Source organism: Anoplophora glabripennis, unplaced genomic scaffold (assembly GCF_000390285.2).
Source record: "Anoplophora glabripennis isolate ALB-LARVAE unplaced genomic scaffold, Agla_2.0 scaffold74, whole genome shotgun sequence".
NCBI lineage: Eukaryota > Metazoa > Arthropoda > Insecta > Coleoptera > Cerambycidae > Anoplophora > Anoplophora glabripennis.
The window spans coordinates 483,630-502,591 of record NW_019416212.1 but is presented as its reverse complement, the minus strand read 5'-3'; the positions used below and the strand labels follow the sequence as shown (position 1 = coordinate 502,591).

At 32.7% G+C, this 18,962-nt stretch overlaps 2 protein-coding genes across 2 annotated transcripts in view; one reads left to right on the top strand and one right to left on the bottom strand.

Annotated features, from left to right (window-relative positions):
* The first annotated feature begins 189 nt into the window (after positions 1-189).
* On the top strand, positions 190-5,031 carry LOC108906137 (facilitated trehalose transporter Tret1-2 homolog). Its single transcript, XM_018709316.2, has 2 exons — positions 190-279; positions 3,601-5,031. The coding sequence occupies exons 1-2, from the start codon at positions 234-236 to the stop codon at positions 4,917-4,919; spliced, it is 1,365 nt and encodes a 454-aa protein (XP_018564832.1). The 5' UTR covers positions 190-233; the 3' UTR covers positions 4,920-5,031.
* A 3,207-nt stretch (positions 5,032-8,238) lies between these two features.
* The window catches only part of LOC108906159 (DNA-binding protein D-ETS-4), a 31,900-nt gene continuing 21,176 nt past the window's right edge, over positions 8,239-18,962 (bottom strand). The window contains exons 3-5 of the mRNA XM_018709356.2: positions 15,710-15,864; positions 11,691-11,814; positions 8,239-9,364 (exon numbers count right to left, since the gene is read on the bottom strand). Coding sequence (XP_018564872.1) covers positions 9,027-9,364; positions 11,691-11,814; positions 15,710-15,864 — 617 coding nt within the window. The 3' untranslated portion in view covers positions 8,239-9,026. The remainder of the gene's footprint in view (positions 9,365-11,690; positions 11,815-15,709; positions 15,865-18,962) is intronic.

Below are 18,962 nucleotides of genomic sequence, written 5' to 3'. Positions count from 1 at the left end.
TGGTCTCTTGAATCAGTTGTTTCATTTGTTGCCAAACTTATTGTCCTAATTTTCAATATCAGCGATTCTTGTTGTTCAACTGTGACCCATTTTGCAGATCTTTTTATAAACAATAATAGATTACGGTAGATAATTACTTTGATTATTACCTATAAAACCATAAAAAAATAAAACTGTGATACTGTGTGTGGGAACTCTAGCTTTGTTATTGTGCTGAGTACGTTTGATGCACGATGTTTTTTCCAAAGTGGGACATCGTCTATTCTGCTGTGCTAGCAGGTAAAACAAATTTTATAATTTTTACAATTTACAATTGACTTCATTTTGCAATTGCACCTACAAATAATTCGGTGTTCATTACCTTTTTGTAAGTAGTATCACAAACCAAATAGCTTATCGTCATAGACCGCGCTTTAAATGCTGGATATTGGCAACCTAAAATGGATACAGAGTCTTGTTAGCAGGCAAATTTAATGCATTTAATTATGTAACTGAAGAGTTATATGTAATTTACCTTTTGTTTGGAAATGACATTTGTGTTAAATGCTAAATAAAATAAATCAAGTTAGAATTAAAACTATGAATTTATCTAATTAATTATTTATTTCAAAAAAGTTTAAAAATGTAAAATTTCCTTAAGAAGAGTACCTTAATTTTTTATTTAATAAAATTGTTGGAACCTCAAGGGTTGGTTGATACGAAATTTATTTAAAAAAAAAACAACAAATCATCAGTCAATCATCATAAGATAATACGTTCACTACTGCTGTTGCAATTATTGACTAACTTGTTTGTTTTTCGACAGACGGACTTAGGACCTTTTCCATTCAACGCAGAACGGATAATCACAACCTGGGGTGTGGGGAGATTTTTTAAATATTTTTTTTATTCAACGCACCGTGTCCGAGTTATACGGCCTTTTTACTATATGACGTCACACACCTCTTCTTTCCAAAATTTATTTTCGACATACGGGCTTCGGACCTTTTGCATTCAACTCAGAACGGACAATCAGAGCCAGGGTTGTGGGGGAGACTGTTTTAATTATTTTTTCGATTTTTTCCGAGTTATAAACACTTTTTTATTCTATGATGTCACACACCGTTGGTCCCGATTTTCTTTTTCGACATGCGAACTTCGGATGTTTTTCACTCGACCACCCAACCCTGGGAGATTTTTTGATTGTTCGAGTCATTTCCGAGGTACAAACAAATACTGTTTTTTTTCTCTCATATATTGTGACACCCCACTCTGTTCACCCACTGAGTGCTCTACTCAGAACCAAGGGGAGATTTGTTTACATTCCAGTTATTTCTGAGTTACGAGCAAAACCCGTTTTTTTTTCTCATACGTTGTGACGTCATAACTCGATCACAAAGGCTAAAAAGGCCACGCGCTCTACCCCACGCTCCCTCCCTAGGTGTCCTAAAGTTGGGCAAGCCCCAGAGACTCCTGAAGACAGCAGAGAGAGAGATAAAAGCTCTCTATGAGGACAAAGTCACTCTATCTCTATCGCATACTATAACTCTATCTCTCCCGCACACAATCAGACAAAAATGACAGAAACGAACCTTCCTTTAAAAATACATGGGATTTATCATTATCAAAATAAAACATAATTAAACTATTCAAATAACAATAATGTGCAAAATTTCTTCAGGAATATCGGCAAATTTATTTTGAAGGACGAGTCTCGTCAATGAACACTGTAAAAAATATTATTAGAAACCTTAGGTGCCCAGAAAACAGCCCCGATCTCAGTCCTTTAGACAATTTTTTTGTGGGGACATTTCAACAAAATATATTATTAAAAACCTCAAAATTTACAAATATTGAAAGAAAAAATACAGAACGAAATGTTTGATAATACCGAATTTGTTTTTAAAGTAATAAATAGTAAATTAAAGCATAATTTCAACTGTAGGTATTTTAATGTTATTTCGTTTTTAGGTATTCTCCTTATGTTGTTGTAAACGTTCGTTATAAAAATCGTTGTTTGTTATTTCAATAAGGATGAATTTTAATTTTTTCAATAATTTTTTTACTTTAAACATATATTTTATGCCAGCAAATTTTGATGTCAATAGAAAAGTCGTACATTTGTATTTAAAGTTTTTTTCTATATTTAATTATTAAACCTATAAGTGGATGTCAAAATACAAAAAAAACCTGTAACTACATTCCGCGACTCACTAATAACCTACCTTGTATATTAAATAAATTTATCATCATCTTCAAATATTAAAAAAATATATTACAAGCTGTTTAAACTATCATTACGAATTGTGTTTATTTGGAAATTATGATTATTATGACCTAACTGTGACACCGCTGCAGAATATCATATGAAACTACATAGATGTTCGTTGATCCTTTAAAACATTTTATCAATACCTACATCATACATTTAAGTAAATACAGTAACGCAAAAAACAGGTATTGATAAAAAAAAGTGTTAAAATAAATCCGTAAATACGCCTGGCAACATTGCCAAAGTGTTGTTTATATGTTGCTAGGATACACGTAGGAATGCGGGCCGCTGCATTTGATTCTTCCTAAAATTCTGCTGGTGGTGTACTCTAGCGGCAATCCGGAAATTTACAGCTGCTGTCCTATTCCAGTAGCGGTCTGGGACGAAGCTATATTGTCTTGGAAATAGTCAGGAAAATTTTCTATAAAATTAAATTGAATAAAATACAACAGTGTACTATACAAATTCTATTTCGATTCCAGTAAAAATTCTGAAATACCTACCGTATCTCTCTCAGAGAGAAAGAGATAGAAAGAGAAGAGCTGTACGGCTTCCCGTAAAAAGGACTGTATATAAGCGCGATGGGACTTCAATATCGAATATCTCGATAATTATTCATTTTTGGGTCTTAGGCCCGTGACAACTTTTGATCAGGACATCTCAAACTGTAACATATTTCATTTTCAGACAATTTGACGGTTGCTAGTTTCCATTAACTGTGTGCATGGTCCTTTACAACTATCCATGACGACCAACACTTGAATTATTTAAAAACCTCTTCAAGTTTATTTTCCTTTGAGAAACTGTAACTGCCGCACAAAATGTCTCATAAGAATTTGCCAAACTCGCTAAAGCTGCCGTTGGTCAAAAATTTCAGCTGCTTATAATGGTTTATTTCATTCACTGCACTGTTCTTTAAAGACAGTTGTTGAATGTTCGACGTTTCACTCGCACTGACACTGAAAAAATATAGTTACCTTAAAATGCCATATCGCAAAATCATACAAAAACAAAGTTTTTACAGTATCATTTTCACTCTCTGTCACTTTCTGATTTAAAAGGGTAGGGAAACCGCCCAGTGATGGCGTAGACAAGAGTTTAAGCTTTTAAGTGAAGTAAAAAGTGAATTACAATTCGACTATTTATATTTATAAAAAATACATAATTTAATTTTATTATTCTGCAAATCATGTACTATGCCCTCTAAAACCCCCACCTTCATTAAAGTTACACCCCGTATATGAACAATATGAAATAAAGGCAAAAACATATTTTCCTTTAATTCTATTATAACTAACTATCTATAAAACACTATAACTCTTTAAATATGTATTTTATAAATTTTTTAGGGGATCTCCTTCTATTCATAAGTGGAACAGCAATAACATGGTCGTCACCAGTTATAGAAAAACTGACGAACAGCACATCTTCACCGTTTGACCATGAACTTTCATCGGAAGAATCTAGCTGGGTATCCTCGATACTAACACTAGGTGCAGCAGTCAGTCCCTTCATCTACGGCTACTTCTTAGACAAATTTGGACCCAAACGCGTCATTTTGTCCATAGGTGTACCTTTTCTAGTCTCATACGTGATACTAGCCTGCGCGAAAACTACAACTTTATTTTATTTGGCTAGGTTCTTAGCCGGTTTAGCAGTTGGTGGGACTTTTGCCACTGTGCCAGTATATATAGGGGAGATTACTCCAAAGTCCAACAGAGGAGCCTTACTTTCCACAATGAGTTGCGCTGTATCCTTGGGCTTCCTGTTTCCTTACTGTCTAGGACCTTACGTTGACATTATAATCCTCAATTTGGTACTAGCTGTTTTTCCTGTTATATTCCTGGTACTTTTCTTTCTATTTGGAGTGGAATGCCCTCACTATTACCTCCACAAACAACACAATGAAATGGCTAGGATGGCTTTAAAGAGGATTAGAACAGGACAGAAAGATGAGTCTATAGAGAAAGAATTGGTAGAGATACAAACAAAAATCGAAGAAGAAGGACGTGGTGGTTTTCTGGACATGTTCGGATCTAAAGGTGCTACAAAGGCATTCATCATAGCTGTTGGTTTGTTGATTTTCCAACAATTTTCCGGAATCAACGCTGTCCTGTTCTACAGTCAAACAATCTTCAAGGAAGTAGGTACCACCTTAGACCCTGACATTTGTTCAATAATAGTAGGAGCTGTACAGTTCCTCAGCAGTCTTGTAACTCCTCTGGTAATTGACAGATATGGTAGGAAGAAAATCCTAATTTGTTCTGCGGTAGGCATGGCTTTGTCAGAAGTGCCCTTAGGCGTATACAGCTTCCTAAACGACCGTCAGATCAACGTGCAAAGTGTGTCCTTTCTTCCTATCTTGATGATGACTTTGTTCATCGTTTCCTACAACAGTGGATTTGGACCTGTTCCCTGGATAATGCTAGGGGAGATTTTTCCAACAAAAGTAAAAACTATTTCTACTTGTACGGTGTCTAGTGTTAATTGGCTGCTGGCTTTTTTCATCACTAAATATTTCAAAGCAGTCATAGACGCTCTTGGAATAGGAGAATTGTTTTGGGTATTCGCAGTGTGCTGTGTTGGTTCCATAATTTTTACCCAGCTTCGTGTTGTGGAGACCAAGGGGAAGAGTTTGGAGGAAATTCAGAACATTCTTAGTGAATAAGGAGAAAGCTTAGTTTTTCAAATTGACTTTTTTTAATAAACTGACACTGTCTTCTGACTGTTGCTATTGTGGGCACCATATTTATTCCTGTTTTTAATAATTAAATAAAATACCAATGACTAAGAAATATTTTCCTATTATTGTAATATTCCAAAATGAATATCTGAAGGGAAGATGTGGTAAGCTATTATTAATAGAGATGCAAATGTTAACAATGGTGATGTTGTTTTAATATATGTAATCGAATTAATTAAAAAATAAGTGTTAAGTGAGAAAAAGTGGTACTTCATTAAGCACATATAAAATAGGCCTAATTTTTCTGTTCTTTAAAATTATGAATTGTATTATTTGATATTACTTTTACTTTATTTAAAGGCTAATTCAAATAAATACAATTTTTTTTGATTTCATATTATTTTAGGGAAATATTTCGAATTTGAATTTTCGTTTGAATTAGGTCAATACTTTTAAAATAAATTAAGATTTTTACCTTATTTTGAAGGTAACTATTTGCCAATTATTGTAAAAATTAAAAACATATATTCTGAAAACTCTATCAAATGAAGTCAAACAGTGTTCTTTGTTACCGAAGTTAATAATCTTGTCTAAATATGTTTTGAATATCTAGATTTTTGTGTCGTACTACATCATTTGACTTCATTTGATAAGATTATTTAGAAAAAAAAATCGAGTTTATTTGAATTGCCTCTAAAAACAAGAGTTGGTAAAAAATATACAATATTTTATTATATCACCATGTCAATAGTGCATAAATGGTTGCATAGCTATCTGTAAACTTGTAACAACAAAATTCATCAGCGAGAATACTAAAAATACAGTTTATAATGTAGGCGGCCTTGCTGTACCGGTTTTCAAACTTAGCAACGTATTGCCAATCAAGCTTTCACGAGTAGTATTCTCGCTTCAGTTGTTTTCCTGTATTTTTTTTTCTTGGGTGACCTTCAAAGACATGCCAAACCGAACTGTTGTAATCAAAATTCGATCACGAATTCAGAATTTGTGACGTCTGTAATCAGATCCGAGACAAGCAAAGTTCATATCTGATTCAATATGATAATGAAGTTATTAGTGATGATAGTTAATAAATATTTTTTTCTAATAGTAAGGCTGTCAATCGTAAGGCTGTTTTTATACATAATTTTTCAAAATGAGTTTCTAGAATGGGCTACGTTACCTACACAGGGTGTTTGGAAAAGTTATATGTATTTTATTTATGGTTTCTGTAATGGAAATAGTCTGGCGGCTCAAAAAGAGTATCGGCATATTCACGGTTAGTAAAAGCATGATGGTTCATGGTCGTAAAAAAAAACCAATGAAATGTGAAGTTGGGCTCAAAGATCACAATAATTAAGAAAATAAACAATCATTAGTATCATTACAATGAAACTGTCACTATGAAAGATGCCTACTACGTGAAAATGTTAAAAAAAGTTACAGTTCTGAGCTATCCATTATTTAAAAAATAATTATTTCTGATTAAACTTCGAAACTTAGAATTCGAAAAAAAAAGTAGATACATTTTGTCTTCAAAAAAGTCCAATTCATTAAAAAATAATATCATTTGCTTGATAATTCAAAAGAATAAAAAAAATTCCAAAAATTTCTGTTGATTAGTTACATAACTATCCTTATTTATAACCGATTTTGATGAAACTTATGGCAGTTAAAGACCCTTATGGTATGATTATTATGTACAAATTTCATTCCGTTATCTTAATCAGAAAGAAAGTTATTTTAAAAAGTATCCAAATGATAAGACCCCTTTGGAGGGCGATATCTCGGTAACGGTGCTCCGGAGGACCAATGTTTATAGGAACTTTTTTTACTAATTTTGGCTCTACTTTCACCCCCTTAAATTTTGTACCAACTTTTCCAAACACCCTGTATATAACAAAATGGGATCGCAAAACTTATTGTACAGAAACCCTTTTATTAGTGGTATATTATTAATAAAAAGCTATAATTTTGATTGAATAAACCACATAATACACCTTGTATGTCTGCATAAAATCATCTCTGTCTCAAAATACCATCAATTTCATTAAAGAATCTAGTTTTGCTTGAAAAAAACTATACTTGTTTAGCACACATCTAAGTAACAATATTAATACTACTCCACATTTCCATTATTTTGCTTGTTATTTAGATTATATTTGCTATTTCTAAAATACCTTTCATGTTAACATGTTATCTCTTATCCATGTTAACCTTTGATTTCAATGTCAGAATTATAAGCGTGTTGCACGTTTTTTCTCTAAACTAAATGACCACAAATTAATTAATTATAAACTTGTTAGACTTCAACAAAATGCCGTAATTCATCGCTACAACATTGCATAACTCAATAATCAACTTATTTTTCAATATTTGTATTAGCAGCAGTTTTATTACAAAAATTATTTTATGCACTGTAACATTGCGAATTAAAAAAATTAAGATTTTTGTAGCCTCGAGGGCAACAATGTAGAGCAAGGCTGGTCCATACGTCCTTGACCAGTTGACGTCAATGCAAATGTACAGGGTGTGGTCTTGTCTACGTTATCAATGTTTTCTTCATATATCTTTTCGTGCAAATAAAGACTCGAACGTTTTTATACCCATTAATTTTCACAAATCTGTTCACTCATTCGGTAACTGTGTTTTATTTTTATTTATAGTCGTAGTATCCTTGGAAGGATATGTTATTTGTTTGGATAAGAATGTTTTAAATTCCAATCATAACTGAATTCTATTAGGTTAGGTGTATAGGTTTTCATAGTTTGTCCTCGAATATGGTACGTATATAAATTTATTCTTATACAATATTAGACTAGGTAGTTGAAAAACAACATTTTGCTGTATTTTTTTATTAAAACAGTTTACAGGGTTTTACGCACTTATAGAAGTTTTTTTTTGGTAGTTTAAATGCATTAATAATAAGCATCTTCAATAGTCAAAATCATAGACGCAACAAAACAGCTCTTGAAATTAATAGTCGTAATTGAGAACCTTTGGTTTTTTTCCTAAGTTACATACTACATAAAAAGAGTTTAAATATTCGCCTTAAATTGCGGGTAATCCGTTTCTTTGTCTTGCTTTTTACGGTAAAAAGAAAAATTACTAGGTAATCATCGTTCATTACGAAAACGTATGTCTTTTATTGTAAAAGTTATTAGTATTGTCTAAGTGAGGTTATTTTTCTAGATTCTTATTTTAATTCTGTTTTCTCTTTGAAGAAGGGCAATGTGCCTGTGGTGAATTGGTGCCTATGATTTAAAGAAGTAAACGCATTTCTATTAATCAAAACATTTATTTTACAAAATATAAATACATTTTACAAAGGATCAAATAAATATTAACCTTAAATAAATATTGGTTTATACATAATATGCTTGTAAAGGTAATAATAAAGCTCTCGGTTCACTACAATTTAAAAATAAATAATTACAATGAGTATCGATAAACTACATAGTTAAAACAATAAAACGATTATAAAATATTCGGGGTGTTAACACATTTGCAACCGCCTTCCGTACATATTCGTCATCGGAACCTTGCAAATGTGTTCACCCTCAATTTGAATGTCCTATATTTCAACATCTCAAACTTCTTAGACATATAAATTTGTTCATAGAACTTACTTACTTAATATATCATAGATATATGGGACCAGAAATCACCGAGTTTTCAAAAATTCCTCGAGGAATTGCGAACCATCAAGTATTCCTCAACGAGAAGTCGAGCTTCTAAAGATTCTTTACCAAATCTCGAGCATCAAACAACCGCCGAAAGAACACCTCTCAGTTCACATCCAAGAAAGAGATTTCTACTTGTCGGTAAATGTTTTACTTAAAAATAGAATTTACTGGAAATTACCTTCCTATTTGGATGCCTTACTGGCATAACGAAACGAGCGCAACGAGTAATACCCTGCGTTGCACCCGTTTGCTGCATTTTTTACCAAATGCAACTTCCTTTAACCTACACCTCACCTATACCCCCAGATATTTAGTTACTCGTGACTATAAAATCGCTTTTGTACGTCTAAAGCTGTTTTATAGAAACAAAATAACTGCTATGTACATGTTTGTGGAAGAAGAAGAATAATTACAAGTTGTACGGGTGGCAGAACTGGTACACTAACCTCTGCGACCGTTCTGTTTTCTTCATGATGCCCTTCTTGTAGTACTGCCGTATGGACCTACTGAGCTTGTCGTAGTTCATTGCCGGCCTGTTTTTTCTCTTGCCCCAGAGCCGGGCTACCTTGACGGAATCTTCTATCTTGAAGATGCCCTTGGTGCGGTCTAACCACCGAATACACGAACCGTGTGTTTGGGGAGACGCGAGGAGTTCCTTCAGGAACTGCCAGAGGTGGATGTGAGAGCCAGACCTGGAGGTGGTGGGTTTCGGGGATTCGGAATGTGAGGCAGCCTCTTCTTCCTCATCTGGAATAGAAAACAGTGCGTTAGGTCTAATAAGATGAAAGAATATTTTTGAATTTTTTTGATTCCAAATTTTTAAACCAGTCTACGAAATAAAAGGAGAAATATAAGAAATCTGTATCCACGTCTATAAAATACAATACGTATTTAGTAACAACAAAGACATTTCTAATGTGTTTTCAAAAGATTTTGGTAGTGTCTATGGATCATCGATGTGTCCATCTAGCGTTAAAATATCTGATGAATCCTTTATGTCTTTATAATTGATTATAATCAGCATTCTTCAATTTGAATTTGGGAGTTAGTAAAGTTTCTGGACCAGATGGCTTACCAGATTTGATATTTAATAAGATAATTTTTGAAATCGCATTTCAATGTATTTGAAAAAAGTTAGAATTACGCCAATCCATGGAAGTAAAAGTGATAGAAAGAATTAACTTCCAATTTTTTTGCTGTCGATGTCAAGAAAGTTGTCGGAAGCAATTATAAATTGATGAACTACTTTTTAACTTGAAAAATGCCCCAATAAAAGAATTGCATGATTTTTTTCAAGGCTAATCTCGTGCATATAGGAACGTATTAATGAAACATTTGAAGTAGATGCAGTGGAAACTGATTTTGATAAAATTTATTATCCTATTTTGCTGAACTGGAAGATGTGTCAAAGTAAATAATTCTGCTTCAAATTATATCAAAATTACGGTATACCACGGGGTCCCATTTGAGTTATTTACTCTTTCTTTAGAATCTTGTGTACAGATAAAAATAACACCCTGTAAAAGGAAGCTTCGTAGTTATGTAAGCAGAAAACCTGCTCGCAGAACTGGACCGTCGACGTAAAATATAATAGGGTCTGTTTTTAGTCAATCAAGCGTTTGATTCTGCAAGTAAAAAAATTCCAAAAATGTGCAAAATCTTGGGAATCCCTAATTCGAAAATAACACAGCAATATCCTACGTAAAGGTCAAACCGTTTCTAGTTCTTTTGTTCGATTATGAGTCTTTATATTATATAAAAAGTTTTATACTCTCTTATACTTTATATTCTATTAAATGCTAAAGTTGTTAGCCTTCACTCAGAATCACATTCATTGTAAAACAGCGCCTTCTCATTAGGTGTTTGTAACGTGTAAGAAACAGTAAAATTACGATTAAATTCACGTTCATATGTTGTATTAAATGTCTTGGACTCATGTATAGAAAACTATGTTACCATATCACGTATATACAGAATATTATGTATATGATTTTTTTATTCGTATGTGGTTTAGTATTTATCGTTATTTATACACTTTGTACTTTCCCATCCTATAATTGGGATGGGAAATAAATAAATATTTTCGTTTGTTTCAAGCTTTAACAAAGTCATTACCTAACTATTTATTGAATGTGAGGTACACGTTGTATTTTATCGTATACTATACGCATCATCGGCAACGAGGCAGCATCCACTTTAAACAGCAATTTTTTAAAGCCGTGATATTAATGGTAAGCCATTAGAAGCGCCATACGATTTATTAGTCTATGTCGATCCACACAAATGGTTTTCCATTGTTCTTTCACTAGTATTGCTGGAATTCTGATTCATTTGAATTATTCATTTGTACAAACGTTCTCGTAAAATACAGCCAACAGTTTTCATTACTTTCCAGAACACTAAAATCTAAATACATAAATTTCCTAACAACCTCTACGTCTGTTATTGCGGTATCATCATTCTCTTAATCCTCTGTTGTTACTGTAAGTGTAATACTTGCTTTTCGACAATTCATACTTTTATTATTAGAGGTACACCAAAAGGTGATATTTCAGAATTCAATAATTAACATCATATTCCAATCTATTTGAATTTATAACCCCACAGGTGTCCCAAATTAAAAAAAAATATTCACTGAACATAAGGACGACGACTATATGCAAATAATTTTCTTTATTTCAATTTTAATATATATCGTTATTTTATTCGGAATCACTAGTAAAGTTTCACGTGTTCAACATGCTAAACTCTGATATATAAAATAATAATTCGTTTCGTCAGTTTCATACGACGCCACACTATCAGTTAAAAACTGTAGGACGAAGCAAATCTCCATGATGAATCACTATTCTTTGTCTGTGTAACATTTTAATATTTTCTCACGTTACTCAGATAGAGGTGTGATAGGATGACGTATATAGGTAAAAAGAGTTGTTATAGATTTTTTTAGGCTTACAGAATACCAAAGGTTATTGCTCATAACCTTACCGCTAACTTATACTGATTCAAGATAGTATTATCAACTTTCCCCCAGATTTGGATTGATTTTAGTAAAGTAAAAGTATACACATACCTTCGGAAACATCACCACTTGAAGCATTGCTGGACGTAGTCTCTGGAAGCCATTGCATACCCAAATCTTCCTCTGAATACGCTGCTTTCCATATCTCTAGCTGAGCGTAAAGGATCATACCACCCTGAAACAAAAAAACATTTAAGTCGAAATTGGAACACTTTCATTGATAATCTTATTACAGACTTATATCTGGGCTTTGAGAAGAATGTTCCACAAATTTAGGATTAATGTCATGATTAAGGTAAGTATTGAAACCGCGTTAAAGTTTGTAAAGACATATTAATCTCTGCAACAACTGGACTTGCAGCGGATCAAGCCATAAACCTGATTTACTGCTAAATTCTAGTTCCAAAAGAGGTTCATATTTCAAGTTGATTCAGAATGCAAAAACAAGTAATTAAAGCAAAAATTCCAATTAAGATGAAATATTGTGCCGCCTCTAAACTGATTTCTTAAGATCACTGAAAAAACGTTAACATCAAAGCTGTATTACAAGTTCTTCTGATAATAATTTATTTCTTTTCCTCCATTATCGGTAGTTAATTTTATCGCCACTAGAAATTAATTAAAATAGTTCAAGAGGCACTACCACCAACAGCAAAATCCTGAATCTATTTAGAGATCACGATATGAAATAAAGAGAAACGATTGGTTGTCACTTCAACCAATGGAATTCGAGATGAAGTAACGTACCATAACATTGTTTACACTATCTGCAGATGTAAATTATGGTGCAATAAATAACATTTTTAATCAAATATATAGAACTGCCACTCCGGCAAGAAGGAGTGTTCAACAGGTTGGTATTTAGGTTGCGTTTAATAGTTGAGCCATTAGTTTATATATCACGCAACTGCAATTACTTCTTGAGAAATACGCAAGTGATTTATGCAAGCTTTTAAGAATGCCACCAGAGGGTGAGTCAAGTGCTGGGATACCATTCGAATTCTGACTCTCGTTGCCTTGTACAGTTTCATCGAAAGGGATAGGTGGTGAATTTTTGATATTGCTCCGGAAGAATTGTCACGTTTTAAGAAAGCTTTTGGGGGAGCGCACGGTAGTACATTATTTATATTAGACCTTCAATATGCTGAAGCAACTTATAAATAATAATACATTTTTTTTCCTAAAATGATTCTTATGATTCTTCAAAGATCAGTCAATCACTAGACATTGGAATTGGGTCTGAGATTTTTCATCTGTCAAGAATTTTTCTTTGAATTCGTTGACAAAAATGTAGATCTGCATAGACAATTTCCACCAGAATGTTTTATCAGAAGATGATCATAAAACTCAATTATTTTGCCCTAATTTGAATGAGAAAAAATTATGTAATGTTATATCAAAATCAAAATGATTTTAAACCAAATCGAAATGATAGTTATGTAGTATTTCATTGAATAATTGTGTGAAAGACCTTTAAAACTGGACTAACCCTTTTACTTTATACAATAAAACCATATTTCATGGCACTGTCGATGTAACATAAGACAGCAACTCATTTAAGAATCTAATTAGTTTGTATTCGTGTTTACCGGCATGTGGTCACTGCTTCTTTCTCTCTTCAAAAAGAGAATATTAACTGTAGATCCGATTTTAAACAACAAAGTGTTAGGCATTTTGAACAAGCAAACCAGCACATTTTGCGTGTGATCTGCCTACCCAAACTACGACGCATCTTTAGAATATTAAACTATTTCAAACTTATTTTTCAATACCGACGCGAAGGAAGTTATAAAAATACATTCTCGCAATTTTTACGATCAAGTAGGTCGAGTTTGGACTTTCTCTTCGTGTTTGTTGTAGAAAATAGCGTTCGTCGGACGTCTTACAACCGCAAGGGCGGTGCTGAGGACGGTCAATGACATCGGAAACCTCATCGCTTTATTAAAACGGCCAAAAAATTAATCACGAAACAAACCGCGCGTTAAGCTGTCGAAATCATAAAAACCATAGGCATGATCTACTACATTTATGACAGAACAAAAATTTAATTTTCTAAAATGGCGATTTGTCTTTCAAAAGGTGCCCATAATTAATAATAGAGTTAAAAATAATCTCTACGACCTTTCTGACTCACTTAACCGCGTATGTGGAAGATATATAAGAAGAATGATGTTAAAAGAAAATAATAGTCAGCAGCGTGAGAATTTTACAATGTTTAATTTAGTAATGTGGTCGATGATGAACAGTGATGTCATTGGTGTAGAAAATTCGCGGTTTCTGTACATCGGGAGGTTGTAATTACTATTATTACTTCCTCCTGAGTTTTTGGAAGCTTTCATTGAAGGATAAATAAACGTAGGGGCCACGTCATTCACGCCATGTTAAAATTTGTGACAGTTTTACTGTGAGAAGCATGGATTTGACTGGTTTAACGAGAAAAATGACGCTGATATTAATTCTTTAACGTTTAGATATAAGATGTTTAAAATAGGAATTTTGTCATTGATTTAATTTTAAAAAGTTATTCTAAATATTCCGAGGGTTTATTTAATATTAATTCTAATAATTTTACTTTTGTGCTTTGTATATTGGCTGACCAAATCACCCTGTACATTTATCTAGACAAAAACAATTTAATACTCGTTTGCCTCTAAAGAAAGTCAAGTCTGTTTGGTTTCAGCACGAGTGAAAGTTACTTTTAAGCAAAATTATCATATCTTCTGACGAAACCAATTAATTTCGTGTCGCACTAATCAACTATATCAATAACACTACTCTCGTCACGTCTGTAAATATTAGCGTATAGGACAATATTTTTATTTTCCAGCACTCCAACTAACCAATTCGCTAAAAGGAATGTAAAAATCGGGTCATGCGAAGTCTAGGCAAGGTGAACATAACTGTAATCTCCTCATTAAGATTGACAACTGCACCACACTTGGCCAGCAAAGAGTTGGAAGTGTTACTTTGACTAGCAAAATGCCCCGCAGCATGTGTTGTTGATTTCTATATTGGGTAAGCGTAAAAGACAAGTTTTTACTGATGTTTTGAAAGCTCAACATTGGTCAACTAGAAATAGGATAGGGCAAAATTAGAAGGAAACCAATTAGCATATATCTTCAGCGTTAAAAAATTAATTGCTCATTAGAATACTATTTCTAAAATAAGAAAACACAAATTCATGTTTTTTTTTAAATTTTTTAAAACATCGGTGCTTAAAGAGATTCATCATATTTTCCTTAATTTACGTCTCCGATAAATTTTAATTAATTATCTTATACGGTTTAAATAACAAATTCTTTATACTTTTACTACTAATTATAGAAATTATTAAAAAAAACCAACGGAATAGCAAATCATCGATCAATCACTGTTAATTACGAACAGAAGTAGCAAAATTAGTTAGACGTTTATAATGTTTCTTGAAGAGTGTCAAAATTTATTGTTGTTTTGATGAGTTCACGCTGTTATTTCTGAACCTTGATGCAGCATCAGATTTTTTTATTTATAATTTTATATTAGGTGTTCACTGGTTGTCGTAAATATTTACATTTTAGGGCATGAAATTCATGGTTTCTAACAATCGTATTTTTGTATGTACTGAAACTGAAACCATTTGATTACTTTAACAAATCATTGAAGTAAATCCGCCAAGAAAAACAAAGATTAATAAAATAAAGCAGTGTTAAATCAAATAACTTGATAACGGAACACAAAGGAAATAAGGAAAGTAAAATTTGTTGTTTCATAAGTATGTTCCACAAAACTATATTGTCGATTCGTCACTATTTATTTCTAAATAGGATGTATTGAATGTTGCTAAAACAAAGAAGGAACAGCTCAACTCTCGATTTTTTGCCGATTTCTTTAATAGCATCTCATCAATATAAATTCGTTTGCATTGTTTAAAAAATGTCAAGGCTATAACTTAGAACCAAATAAAATAAATGTTAAATCCTAAATTATATTCACAGTTAACTCTCCAATAAACCTTGAAAAAAATCGCTGCTTGAATCACCAAGATTTTTTATTTTGAGTCACTTTTCATAGAAGTACTCTACTCAACTCACCTGAGGAGCCCTTCTGGTGAAGTCTTCTTCTGAGAGAGTGACTAGACTTGATCCGGGCATATCCCACTGTTCCGCAACTGGTTCTGGGAGGCCAAACTGTCTGGATGTCCATCTGATCCAGGACAAGACGCTGGCCGCGTCCCACTGAGATGGATCTGCAAAAACGAAAAGTCTAGTTGAAGTCAATCGTGGAAAATTTCAAATAAATGAATGAATAATTTTATTTAATTTTAATAAACCCAATATAAGTCTTCGTTTAATTCGAAACCTTGATGAATTTTTAAAAACTTTGCTTCTATAATGATATTCGAATTTATCCCAATATACACAAATACACATTAAACAAGAGAATCAATCAAATCCATGAGTGTTTCCAAGGCAACTAAATATAACAAATGAATAAATTTTATATAAACAAGTGAAAGTCCAAACAAATGCTATTAAACAATAATATACAGGGAAAGACATTGAACGCAATCCCATCGCAGCAAGCCAAGCTGACATTTATCTTATTATAAATGAATTACTGGTTTATCTGTACGTTTTATCAATATAGTACTCTAAAAATAGCAAAAGTACGCAGTTGCGTTCCACTCCTCGGAAACAAGAAACGACCTTCGCTTCAGACTGGAGCTGTGTCTAAATCAAACGATTTCCATTCACCCACACTAAATCATACACTTTCAGGGCCAGCGAGGAAAGAGATACAGGGTGTTGCACTGCGCTGGATCAACTGGTGAGTACCGCGAACGCCGTAACTCGAAGAAAAACGAAGCTAAATGAAGAACCGAAAAACTTTGAAGAACAGTGAAAGACAACTGTAGCTGTAGTTGTCTTGTTAAAATTGAGGAAGAAAATAAGTCTTGGAAAAGAAGAAATACCGCAGAAAAAGATAGTCTGCAACAACATATTTTCTTCGGGATATTAAATTTCTCTATACTTTTCTATTACTCTTCATTCTCGCGACTTCTTCTCTCCAAGAAAACCTGCTCTTTCCCTCTTCAATATCCAAATTTACAGAGATATATTATTGTGGTAACGTAAACTATTATTCAGTTCTAGATGTTATCTTATATCCCAAAATGACAAGTGAACAAAACAAAGTTTATTGTGTTTAAGCAATTTTTGATAGTTATAAAAGTCTGCGTAAATGAAGTTACTTGTTACTGCAGTTTTTGATGACACCACCACTATCAAACTTTCACTAAAGAGAACTTTAGAAAGAAGTCACTTTAAAGACCCAAAGAAACGGTTTTTTTCTTCATTAATGCTTGTGCAACTAAATAATGTAATCTACAACAACTTCATTTTTATTCATCTATTTATTATTCATTGTTTTTTAATTTCTCTCAAATTGTCTATATATTTCATAAAATTTTCTCTTCTTCCAATAAAATTGAGCTTCTTATCTGTTCAAAAACCATATAAATAGAGATGTCTTATGAAAATCTTTCTTCACCTTTATAAGTGATTTTCCATATAACTCAGGACATTGCAAAAACGATTGTTAAACAGTATTTTGTATTTATAAAATGTAAGTCTAAATAGTTACTTAGTACTGTATAGATTTTGAAGACACCGTTGAAGATGCATTCGACCAAAAGTGGAACACATTACCAAAGGCACAGATTGAATCAGTTTTTGTTCTCCTTGCAGAAAGGAATATAATAATCATACTGCAATTATAAAAACTCGTCTTAAGTGATCTGTGATGGATACTATAGAGAACCAAAAAACGTTATCTGTCCCAGTAGCCCACTACGGATTCTTCCTATATTTGGCCGCTATAATTACATTAAAGACCCAGAAGTATCGAAAACAATACACATAAAGCTGAAGTAGAATGGCAAGTCTAAGGTGTGGTGTTCCAAGGACGGTAATCCTGAACTGGTATGCCATTTTCCTCACGCTCTGAATAAGACTTCGAGAGCACATCAATTATAACGAGTATAATGAATGGGCGGTGGTCGCCGGATTTTTTTATTTAAATCAACTCAACTCCTTGAACAAAGGATGTTTTGGTGCAGATAGTTGATGTCTTGTTTTGTTGCGGTTACATAACAGTGCAAGTTTTTCTGCTACTGGTTGTCCACATGTTTGGTTGCTCCGGTATTTTAAAACGGAGGACTATTGGTTCTTAAAAAAATTGAATATTAATTAACGAATTTGACAAGTGTGACGTAAATTTTGCAATGCAGCGCTCGTTATCGGACATGTGCCTTATTATATTAAGCCGCAAAGCGGATCTTACATTCCAAATACTTTTGACAGTTTAAACAAATCAGGTTCGCTGTCTCTTGTTATGTCGTCACCTCTTTCAGGCAAAGTAAAGACAAGCGGCAACTTACATTTCGTACATGGACAGTGGTTTCCTTAAATGATAAAATTGCATCTTTTTTGTCAGTTAAATATCAATATTTTTGTTATTTATCTGTACAAAACGCAATATTTATAAAATTTCACTATACATAATGATTCTAATTCGAAACATTAACAAAATGTATAATAAATTGGCTTGTTATCCAATGCAAATTAAGCCTTCAAATGTCTGTTTTGCGCTAGAACCTTCACTTCGCAATAATCTAAAGTTTAATAGATTACCTTCTGATTTTATGGTGAATCTATTTATAGTTCTTGTAATTATAACAAAATAAACAAAAGATCTTCCTCTTCATCTCGCTTAGTTGTGTTTTAAAATAGTACATATATAATTTTTACGACAAAATTATTTTACTTCAAGATGAATAAATTTGATATCAACTACTCTGCGGGCTACAGCTCCGTGCAGCATTGAATTATACCCGCAATATTTAGTATTATTATATCTATTATTCTCTTCATCTCTAGATCCCTGCTGCTTAAATTAATATTTTTTTTCATTTTGTTTTATTTGCTACTTTTTGGTTATTTTTGTATTAGTTAATTGTTAATGCACTTTTAATTTTTTTTAACACATTTTTACCATTTGAATTGTCCACATTTTACACCAGACATACCTCGACAGGTCTCATTTTAATAGTTGTAGCAGCAAAATATTTCACATTCCTAGAATAATTCTCAATGCTGATACTATTAATAGCAACGTAAAGCCTTCAAATAAGCAGAAAATACGCCACAAATTTTTTCTTCGCCATACCCTAATAAAATTAACATAACCAACATAAAATCTTTATTCGTCTATTAGGGAACCGAAAATAGCTTTTGAATTTATTAGACGAGTTAAAAATATCTTTAGTAAAACATTCTTTCTAAC

What these genes read in the sequence shown, in the direction of transcription:
- LOC108906137 (XM_018709316.2), top strand. Translation starts at nt 234, where the DNA reads ATGTTTTTTCCAAAGTGGGACATCGTCTATTCTGCTGTGCTAGCAG. An exon ending in CTATTCTGCTGTGCTAGCAG is followed by an intron (nt 280 to 3,600) that starts GTAAAACAAATT and finishes TAAATTTTTTAG; the next exon opens with GGGATCTCCTTCTATTCATA.